General features: G+C 30.8%; 1 protein-coding gene across 1 annotated transcript in view; it reads right to left on the bottom strand.

The window, feature by feature from the left end:
- The window catches only part of LOC137642245 (arrestin domain-containing protein 3-like), a 446,651-nt gene that overhangs the window by 6,428 nt on the left and 427,723 nt on the right, over window positions 1-12,500 (bottom strand). The window contains exons 5-7 of the mRNA XM_068374775.1: window positions 10,481-10,576; window positions 5,899-6,078; window positions 646-843 (exon numbers count right to left, since the gene is read on the bottom strand). Of these exons, the coding sequence (XP_068230876.1) occupies window positions 646-843; window positions 5,899-6,078; window positions 10,481-10,576 (474 nt within the window). The remainder of the gene's footprint in view (window positions 1-645; window positions 844-5,898; window positions 6,079-10,480; window positions 10,577-12,500) is intronic.

Genomic DNA, 12,500 nt, shown 5'->3' with positions numbered 1-12,500 from the left:
TACCAGGGTGAGGAAGCTTAGTACCAAATATGCATAACTAATTGACAAATACACATGTTTTTCTGAAGCTTGATAAGGGTAAAAACTTATATCATATACACACTATGAGCTACATATATTAGGATATATCATTTCCTACCAAATATGTATAATTAATTGACATATACACATGTTTTTCCAAAGATTAATAGGGTGAAAAGCCTTTCAAGGGTGAGGAAGTTTAGCACCAAATATGTATAACTCATTGACAAATACACAGGTTTTTCTAGAGCTTAATAAGATTAAAAAGTGTTTTAGTACCAAATATATATAACTAATTGACAAATACACAGGTTTTTTTTTTTAAGATTAATAAGATAAAAACCCTTTTTAGGGGGAGCAAGTTTAGAATCAAATATGTGTAACTAATTGACAAATACAAACGTTTTTCTAAAGCTTAATAGGGTGAAAAGTCTTTTTAGGGTGAGAAAGTTTAGCACCAAATATATATAACTAATTGACAAATACACAAGTTTTTCTAAAGCTTAATAAGGGTAAAAACTCATATCGTATACAAACTATGAGTTACCTATATTCAGGAATATCATTTCCCACTGACCCTCCAGGATTGACTCCCTGGGATTAATGCCTAGCAGACCACCGTACCTTAAGAACGTAATATATCTGAAGGAGGCGACAGATCCCGACTAGCGTAGGAGGCATCACCGGAACGACGATGCTGTGAGAGGAATCGAATTTCCAGCGCGTTCCTCCTGGCACGGCGTCTCCCGTGTACTCCAGAACCGGGTGCTGGATATCTTTCGTTACTCCAAGGACTCCCCGGTCGATGAAGTACTCCACGTACTAAGGATTTAGAGGGAAAATAGAGATGATTTAGTAGAAATTTTGTTTTAAGAGACATTGGAATAATGTGAAGGGAACTACTGTATATTATTATTATTATTATTATTATTATTAGTAGTAGTAGTAGTAGTAGTAGTAGTAGTAGTAGTAAATTAATTATTATTATCATTATTATTATTATTATTATTATTATTATTATTATTATTATTATTATTATTATTATTATTATTATTATTATTATTAGCTAAGCTACGACCCTAGTTGGAAAAGCAAGATGGTGAAAGCCCAAGGGTTCCAACAAGGAAAGATAGCACAGTGAGGAAAGAAAATAAGGAAATAAATAAACGATATAAGAAGTAACGAACAATTAAAATAATATATTTAAAGAACATTTATAAAATTTTAGTGTCTAAAAAATATCATAACTGACTAGGAATTAAATCTGTTACGATAGAAAAATATAATAAGTTCAAGTTTATACAAAATGTGTTGATCTTAACATAACATGACAGTTTATGAATTCTTCATACAAGATTTGATGGATTAGCAAAAGTACATATTCTTTTCTATCAATGAAAGATTGTATGCAATTACAAAATTAAAAGATAACTGTAAATTTTCATGTAAGCCACGTAATAAAACGATATACTGTAAAGTATGCAAATACACAATTGAATAAATACATACATTAAACAAACAATATAATTTATGTATATATACAAATGAATAAATAAATAGATGCCAACTATAATTGAAACCAAACGATATATGAGCTTCGAATGAATAAATATGAAAATATAATACCATTGAAATGTAACGCACGAAATTACAGCTTATATCGAGTAATATTGTTTGGCAATAACGCTACGATGAAAACATTTTACGTTTATTTGAAAGTTTGGTGCTAATTTTAAATTGCAACCGTATATTTCAGTTAATGAATGTTGTTGTTAGGAAAAATAATGGTGAAAGTATTCATTGCAATGCCTATATGCTTCCTGTCAACCACTGTATGGTCAGAGAAGTTCAGCCATATAAAATTACAGAACATAAGATGCCAATTACACTATTAATCTATTTTGTTTACTGCTACGCCAGTCACACTAGAAATTATGTTATAATCTCCAGTTCGTGATAAGACACTGGTATTTGCTCTGATGTGTCTGTCTGTCTGTCTGTCGAAGGAGAAGCAGAGGAAGGAAGAGAAGCCGTTTGATTGACGAGCTAAGTATATTTTTGTGTATAGACTACCATAAAAAGACCATAAACAGACGAGAGTGGAAGAATACGTCTGAGATCTTTGTCTTGCAATCGACTAACAATGTTTATATATATATATATATATATATATATATATATATATATATATATATATATATATATATATATATATATATATATATATATATATATATATATACACACATATATACAGTATATAATTTTATATACACTGTATATATATATATATATATATATATATATATATATATATGTATATATATATATATAATATATATATATATATATGTATATATATATATATATCTATGACTTATGGAGTTGTACAGCACAGGTGGTTCATCCATGAATCAGAAGTTAGAATATGAAAATGTCAGTAAATTATGTTGTTCTCGGGACACACAAGCGCTCACACACATACATACGTACATGCCATCTATTACATACATACACACACACACACACACACACACACACACACACACACACACACACATATATATATATATATATATATATATATATATATATATATATATATATATATATATATCTGTCTTTATCTTATAGGGAAACAGTTACACCTGCGTAATTCCAAAATTGCATCCTTAGACCTGAAATAAAAACGCACTCAAAAAGCCCATTAACATCTTAGAAAAAGAATGAACGATAAAAACAACTAGATGAGACAAAGCTCTAACCACTGAGGTGTGATCTTACCGAAGGGCGTAAGAGGAGAGCAGCCCTCTTTAACCTGGCCACAGCAGACCACGGCATCTTTAAGAGGATCTCTCCCGGGTGACGATCTATCATCAAAAATTAATTGGGGTTCATTCACGTTTCACGGCTTCAAATAAATCTCGGTTCATGACAAAAAGCTTATCCGGGTGTTCAAATTTTCCAAGCCTGTTTCAATAACATTTGTCTGGGAGATTCAGTTTGAGAAAAAAAGTGACCATGGATAATGTTTCAAACCGTCAACTCTCAAACGCATTCTGATTGAATGAAGAAAATAACTTTTACCAAAGGATTTCATGTTGTCTAGTTTGTAACTTTATTCCGTATGATTTATTTATCCTATTGTACAGCACGTGCTTAAACACGCTCATACAATGTAGCGTCCTCGCCTGGTGATTGCCAGACTAGGGTTCGAGTCCGGCTCAAACTCACCATCCTTGTGAGCTAAGGATGAGGGGTTTGGGGAGCCTATAGGTCTATCTGCTGAGTCATCAGCAGTCACTGCCTGGGCCTCCTTGGATCTAGCTTGGGTAGAGAGGTGGCTTGGACGCTGATTATATGTAATATGGTCAGTCTCAAGGGTATTGTCACTGTCCCTTGCCTCTGCCATTTATGTGTAGCCTTTAAACCTTTAAATATTTAATGCTATTTTTTTATTTCTTGCTCTCTCTCCCACACTGATAATAAAAAAACTGTTTAAGCTTGCCATTGCATGTTTTAGTTTGCTTGAATTGTTGTGACATTCTTGCTCGCAACTGTTTGTATATATGTTCGTTATCTGTTGAACAAATTTTACTTGTATTCACCTCGCCTCTCCGTTAGCACCAAATAACCACCTTGCACAGCATCCTTGAACTTTTCATTAAAAACAACAAGTACGATAGAAATGTATCCCACGAAGACATTCAGTCAATAAGGAAAGAATACAGGACTTCACTTAAGAAATTTCCATTAAGGGAATTCAAATTTTTTATCATCATTGCTTCTTGCTAGGCGTTACCAAACAAGATCTTTAGAATTAGAGATTAGTGAGATTGGAAAAAGAAAATGGCTAGGTTAAGTAAAATTTGGAAATCAAATCGCCTGAAATTACATACAAAAATCAGAACTGTGTTACTATATGGACACGAGTCATGGTATGACAATAAAACAATCTCCAATAGATTTAGTAGATTTGAGAACAAAGCCCACGAAGGATATTGGGAGTTACATGGCAGGACAGAATTAGAAATGAGACTATAAGAGAGATTACTCGAGTGCCATTAGTGGATGAGATCATGATGAGTGTAGATGGATGGTTTCGGGCATGCTGTTTGCACTCCCCAAAAGATATTAGTTCACCAAACGTTTAGCAGGGCTCCAGAAGGAACTAGAAGAGTTGGAAGACCCAGACCTACATGGCTGAGGACTATGAAGCGTGAAATAGGAGATGATGAATGGAGAAGTATTGAATTAAAAGCACAAGATGGAGACGACTGGTGAAATCTAACCGGGGCCTTTGCGTCAATAGGTGTAGATGATGATGAGTATATATATATATATATATATATATATATATATATATATATATATATATATATATATATATATATATATATGTGTGTGTGTATATATATATATATATATATATATATATATATATATATGTATATATATATGTATATATATATATATGTATATATATATATATATATATATATATATATATATATATATATATATATATATATATATATACATATATATATATATATATATATATATATATACACACACACACACACATATATATATATATATATATACACACACACACACACATATATATATATATATATATATATATATATATATATATATATATATATATATATATATATATATATATATATATATAATATATGTGTGTGTAAATTCACACATGTTATGCACAAATCCAAAAGTGCAACCAGAATTTTCTTTTTTTTAAATTTCCAGCAACAAAGAATTGAATACAGCTGTTCTTTTCATCCATAAAAATCAGCCAATTACGGCATTACCTATCATTTTTCTATTCTATAGTTTTCAAACCTTTGTACTCAAGTATTTTTGATGGGGCGCTACACTGTGGAAGCAGAATTTTTTTATTTTCAGTTTCCAACATTTCATCCAATCGGGGTTACCAAATTTCGTAAAGTGAATTACGCTGGATCAATTTCAATTTAGGTTATTTGATATATGGCAACAAAGCTGAATTATATAAATTATTAATCTTTTTAATATCATTTCTATCAAAGATAGCAAAAACTTCTGATATAAAGGGGTATTATTATTATCATTATTACTAGCCAAGCTACAACCCTAGTTGGAAAAGCAAGATGCTATAAGCACAAGGGCTCCAATAGGGAAAAATAGCCCAGTGAGGAAAAGAAATAAGGAAATAAATAAATGATGAAAATAAATTAACAATAAATCATTCTAAAAACAGTGACAACGTCTAAATAGATATGTCCTATATAAACTACTAACAACGTCAAAAGGGAAACGAGCAGTTTAACAGAGAAAAATAATTGCAGACCATTTTATTTTCTATCAGTTTTGAATTGTAATGAATTACATTCAACTGATTTACGAATCAAGAATTCTCTTTAGTGATCACATATAAAAAGGTTTTGAAAGTCCAATTAAATTTGTCGTAAACAATGAAATGAATATATTAAAGTGTACTAAAAACAAGAAATTTCAGGGTGCATAGGGTCTGTCTTCCTGTTAACGTATCTATTTTGCCTTTGTTACTGATTTTAAAAAAAAAATTATATTCTTTATTCATTAATTTTCATATAGTTTGTTTATTGACTTTCCTCGCAGGGCTATTTTTTCTCTTTTGGAGCCTTTTGACATATAGCATTCTGCTAATCCAACTAGGGTTGTAACTTAGTTAATAATAATAATAATAATAATAATAATAATAATAATCATCATGTAGAACGTCTCTTTCACACTTCCTTTGAGTCTCTCTCTCTCTCTCTCTCTCTCTCTCTCTCTCTCTCTCTCTCTCTCTCTCTCTCTCACCATCCTGCTTTATCTACAACTCACCTGCATGAGTTTGAGTTTGAGTTTAATTTCCTCCTCGGACTGATTGTCAATATCAGCCTTGAGTTTGATACTTTCCCCGCATACATAGGCCGTTCTCTCGAGCTGAGTCCTCAGGGAGACTGGGCCGCGCTTGCAACACAAACAACATAAGGCTCTCTTGTCGTGACCAACCATGGGTTTCTGTAAAGATAAATTATAGAAATGAATTACTGGTGGGTGAAGGATAATACTGGAAAATACTCGAAATCAACTACTGGATTTTGTTAGGATTAATACCCGAAATCAATTACTGGTTTTAGGATAAATACTAGAAATCTTTTACTGGATTTTGTTAAGATAATTATTCGAAATCAATAACTAGTTTTTAAGGATAAATCCTTGAAATTAAATAGTTTTTTTTTTTTTTTTTACGATAAATACTCGAAAACAATTACTGGTTTTAGTTAGGATAAATACTCGAAATCTATTGTTGGTTTTTGTTAGGATAAATACTCGAAATCAATTGCTGGTTTTTGTTAGGATAAATACTCTTAAATCATTAGTTGACTTTTGTTAGGAAAAATAATCTAAATCAATTGTTGGTTTTCATTAGGATAAATACTGGAAAATAATTGCTGGTTTTTGTTAGGATAAATATCTCAAAATCAATTGCTGGTTTTCAAGAAAAATACTCGAAATCAATTGCTGGTTTTTTGTTAGGATAAGTGCTCTAAATCAATTACTGGTTTTAGTTAGGATAAATACTGGAAATCATTTACTGGATATTGTTAGGATAAATACTCGAAATCATTAACTTGGTTTTAAGGATAAATACCTGAAATAAATTACTGGTTCTAGTTAGGATAACTACTCGAAACCAATTACTGGTTTTAGTTAGGATAAATACTTGAAATCAATTACAAGTTTTTGTTTGGATAATTATTCGAAATCAATAACTGGTTTTTAAGGATAAATACTTGAAGTCAATCACTGTATTTTGTTAGAATAATTACTCGAAATGAATTACCGGTTTTTAAGGATAAATACTAGAAATCAATTGCTGATTTTTGTTAGAATAAATACTCGAAATTAATTGTTGGTTTTTGTTAGAATAAATACTTGAAGTCAATTATTGGTTTTTGTTAAGATAAATAATCGAAATCAATTGCTGGTTTTTGTTAGAATAAATACTCGAAATTAATTGTTGGTTTTTGTTAGGATAAATATTCGAAATCAATTACCGGCTTTTTGTTAGGATAAATACTCGAAATCAACTGTTGGTTAATGTTAAGAAACATTAGAAATAACTTTTCGGTTTCTGTAACGATAAATAATGGAATTCAATTTGTCTTAACTTTTTGGTAGTTTTTCTAAAAATAAATCCTCCAAACAAACAAAAATACTGAAAATTAATTACTGGTTTACTACAGGATAAAACCTCGAAATCAATTACTGCTTTTTTAAAGATAATTATTCCAATCAATTAAATTTTTTAGGGATTAATACTCAATATCAATAACTAAGATTCTATAACGATAGATACGAGACTTCAATTAAGTATTTATTACATGATAAAATACTCAAAATAAGTTTCATATTCTTATAAGAAAAAAAAAAGACTATAAAATAGGTAGACTATAAAAAGAGGTAGAAATCTAAACAATAGGTTCCTATAAATAAAATAAAAACAAAACAAAAAAGTCTCTTTAAGATTAAAAAATGCAATAAACTTGGTTTATTAAAATCTTCGTGAATACGAGACCTCAATTAAGTATTTATTACATGATGAAATACCCAAAAAAAGTTTCATATTCTTATACGAAAGAATACCAAGAGGTGCTAACATTGTAAAAAAAAAACTATAAAATAAGTAGACTATAAAAAGAGGTAGAAATCTAAAGAATAGGTTCCTATAAATAAAACATAAAAAATAGAACAAAAAAGTCTCTTTAAGATTAAAACAATGCAATAAACTTGTATTAAAATCTTTGTGATTAAAATATAATAAAAGCTTTACAAGCTACTAAAAGAAATAAATCATACTATGCGAAACTGATGATGTATACCTAGACGATAAATTATAATTAAATGGTTGTCTATAATAAAAAATAATTCTGTAGAGATGAATAATTGATCAAGATAAACAAATTTCCACAACACTCATAATAATGTTCTTTGGGGAAAAAAAAATCGTAAATTATAAATGTTTCGTTTACAGAAATTTATACAAAATTGATTATCAAATTGTGGAACGAGGATCGGACTTGGCTTGCTTAATAATTATGCACAAACTGGAAAATAAATTACTGCAATAAAAAAGGCAAGTCTAAAAAAATACTATACGGAATATGCACAATAGGAACTAAATTACTGTAATAAGAATAGAAAAATAAAAATCTGAAAAATTAATATACGGAATATGCAGATAATACGAAATAAATTACTGCAATAAAAATAAAAAATGAAAATCTAAAAAATTACTTTACGCAAAAAAAAATCGATCTATAAAACTAATATAATGATGAACTTTATGAAAATAAAAATGTATTTCTGAAAGGAAACACCTGAGCATTTTGGTTTGTGAGAAAATCAAGGCTAACTTGAATGGACAATGTCTTCCCCGTGGAAAAGACTATAAAAGAAGAAACATAAAGGAAATGCAAAATGAATGACCATTTGTAGCGAATACAAGATAGCGCGGAACTCGAGCCTTAAAGCTAAGTGGCAATCATCTGAAGTCTGGCCATATGTTCTCCAGGCATCTAGGGTCGTCGCTTTGTCTGCCCTAACTAATATGGATATAAATAGTCCAATTTCCTTTTTAAAGCGAGATTCAATTTATTCCAGTAAACAAAACATACTTAAAAATATGCCTTTGCTTACATTAAATTAATTTCAAATAGGATATATAAAATATTTGCTACAGAAAGTATAAACCGGGTACTCATAAACAAAACATACTTAAAAATATGCCTTTGCTTACATTAAATTAATTTCAAATAGGATATATAAAATATTTGCTACAGAAAGTATAAACCGGGTACTCATAATGCAAGGATTTGAAATTTGCATTTTGATGAAGCTACTGAAGACAAGACAAACTTAGGCGTGATTGGATGAATGAAAATATCTTTTTTAATCGCTTAATAATGTGGCCACATATGGGTTCAGTGCATCACTGCAACACGTTCAGAGTAGAAGCGACCTGGTGATTTGCCTTACTGGGGTTCAAGTCCGCTCAAGACAGTTTCTTGTAGTGTCTGCAACCTCACCACCCTTGTGAGCTAGGGATAGCGTGTTTGAGGGAGCCTTTAGGTCTACCTGTTGAGTCATCAGCAGCTACTGCTTGGCTTTACCTGGTCCTAGCTAGGGTGCAGAGGGGGCTTTGGCACTCATCATATGTATATATGGTCAATCTCTAGGGCATTGTCACTGTCCTTTGCCTCTGCCATTCATGAATGGCCTTTATATATTTTCAAGAGCTTAGTGTGGACACCAGAGCAGCAACCCCTGGCATAATTGAACACTCTAATATTTATATTTATGTATGGTCATTCTCTAGGGCATTGTCACTGACCCTGGCCTCTGGCATTCATGAGTGGCATTTATATATTTCCAAGAGCAGCACCCTCAGCCATAATTGAACCCTAAAAATACGTCCCTTAGTGTTTTTACTCTCTAGAAGACTACCAAGATCTGCGTATAAAAAAATACTATCCCAAGGACGATGGAAGTAAATGAAATAACAAACTTAACACCCATCATTACCAAGCAAAAAAAATAAAAAGGATGTGTTTTATAAATTATATTGTTCATAAACGATTAATGTGTACATTGGGTATCATATACTTACTGCAAGATATTTAAATGATAAATTCTGATTGCAAATGCTGTAAGGTATTACATATGTAGTATCATCATACATAACATATATATACATAAACACACACATATATACACATATAATATACAGTATATGTATAAAAATGTGCATGTGTACAGTATGTATGTAGAAGGGGGTGAATACTTTATATAAAAAAGTATTGCTTTGCTGTAAGACAAATTTGAAATTGCATCAACCCAGGCAGTTGCCTAATTCATTTTAATTAATTTTTCCATATAGTTTTATGATAATCAAATTGCTTGTAAAGGTGATAGCATTTTAAAGTTTTTATATGAGTGTATATATATATATATATATATATATATATATATATATATATATATATATATATATATATATATATATATATATATACACACACATACATACATAGGCTACACATACATTGTATATGCATTACATACTCAACTCCAGTGTATGTGTGTGTATAATATACTATATATATATATATATATATATATATATATATATATATATATATATATATATATACACAGTATATATGTGTGTGTATATGTAATTATGTGGAGCTTGATTTCTGAATAACATTTCAATAACAAGTAGTAGTAGTAATAGTAGTAGGAGAGAGAGAGAGAGAGAGAGAGAGGAGAGAGAGAGAGAGAGAGAGAGAGAGAGAGAGAGAGAGAGAGAGAGAGAGTACTCGGATATTGTAGCCCGTTAATAACATTTATGGCTTACCAGATATTGTTCATCCATGCAGTCGATGTGTGGACCAATGATCGTGAAGTATTTCATTCCCTGGGGCGGTGAAGCGTAGGGAATGTCAACTGTAACCTGCAATGGAAAATTAAGAAATTAATAAAATAGGGAATTTTCATTCACGTTTTTCTCTGTTATGTATGTTTCTTGATTGAACATTTCCGCTATCTTTATTATTATTATTATTATTATTATTATTATTATTATTATTATTATTATTATTATTATTATTATTATTATTATTATCATTATTACTTGCTAAGCAACAACCCTAGTTGGAAAAGCAGGATGCTATAAGCCAAGGGACTCCAACAAAGAAAAAAGTCAAGTAAGGAAAGGAAACAAGGAAAAACAAAATATTCTGAGAGTACAACAATAAAATAAAAATTTCCTATATATACTATAAAAACACAAAATACACACAAAAAGAGGAAGAGAAATAAAAGGGAATAGTATGCCCGAATGTACCCGCAAGCAAGAGAACTCTAACCAAAGACAATGAAAGACCATGGTACAGAGGCTATGGCACTACCCAAGACTAGAAAACAATGTTTTGAGTTTTGGAGTGTCCTTCCCCTAGAAGAGCTGCTTACCATAGCTAAAGAGTCTCTTCTACCCTTACCAAGAGGAAAGTAGCCACTGAACAATTACAGTGCAGTACTTTACCCCTCGAGACAAAAAAAATTGAATCCCGACACATCACACTTGTCGTAATCTCATTCTACTTTATATAATGCTTCAGAAATTTCATTTAACGTTAGTTTATGTAATGAGACATTTTTTAAACTTCTAAATTCTTAATTCTTCCACTTTATTAGAGTACGCTGGAGAGAGGAGAGAGAGAGAGAGAGAGAGAGAGAGAGAGAGAGAGAGAGAGAGAGAGAGAGAGAGAGAGAGAGAGTTGCAGGCTTTGATGATAATCGAAGAAAGTTATATATTTTGATTAGGAGAGAGAGAGAGAGAGATGAGAGAGAGAGAGAGAGAGAGAGGAGAGAGAGAGAGAGAGAGAGAGAGAGAGAGAGAGAGAGAGAGAGAGCAACAATCTTAATAATAATAATTTCCATATTTCAATGACAATTGTAAATTTAATCATCATAATTTTAATGGTAATAGAAAATGTAATATTCTAATGACAAAGATAAATTTAATCATTTGAAAAGATAATTTTAATAGAATGATTATCTTAATTATTTTGAGAGAGAGAGAGAGAGAGAGAGAGAGAGAGAGAGAGAGAGAGAGGAGAGAGAGAGAGAGAGAGAGAGAGGGAGAGAGAGAGAGAGAGAGAGAGAGAGAGAGAGAGAGATGCACATTTTTAAAATGAAGACTTCACCTTTTCGACTGACAATATTCCACATTAAAATAATATAACAAACTCAAAATCTCTGTTGGGAGGTTAGATCCAGGGGGCCATACTATGCCTCTTATGCCCTTCAACAATTAATCATATAGCCTGCCTTTAGACAAAGGACCCTTTCAGATATTCCTCAACCAGAACTAATCCAATTAGCCAACATAACACTGTTCACACACCTGTTCATACACCTGAAACGCATACAAGAATTCCTTGCGAATATACTAGAAGGTTTATTCCAGCTGTGACCAAGTTCGGGAATTATTATTATCATTATTAATTACTAATATTATTATTATTATTATTATTATTATTATTATTATTATTATTAGCTAATTTACAATCTTACTAGGAACAGCAGGAGTCTATGACCTCAAAGGCTTCAACAGGGAAAAAAATCCCCAATGAGGAAAGGCAACAAAGATATATATAAACTACTAGAAAAGTAATGAACCATTAATATAAAATATTTTTAAGAACAGTGATAACATTAAAATGGAACTTTTCTAGTTGCACTTAGCGTACACTGTTAACAAAAAACCGTAATTGTAATCGGAAATTCTCCGAAAAATATACTGTTCTCAGCCAGTAAATTACAGTTGACCATAATTTGTACCCTACTTTGTTGCTATCATTTTACGGATTGGT

The sequence above is a fragment of the Palaemon carinicauda genome, chromosome 6, assembly GCF_036898095.1.
Source record: "Palaemon carinicauda isolate YSFRI2023 chromosome 6, ASM3689809v2, whole genome shotgun sequence".
Taxonomy (NCBI): domain Eukaryota; kingdom Metazoa; phylum Arthropoda; class Malacostraca; order Decapoda; family Palaemonidae; genus Palaemon; species Palaemon carinicauda.
The sequence above is the reverse complement of the archived record's forward strand: the minus strand, read 5'-3'. Positions and strand labels throughout refer to the sequence as shown.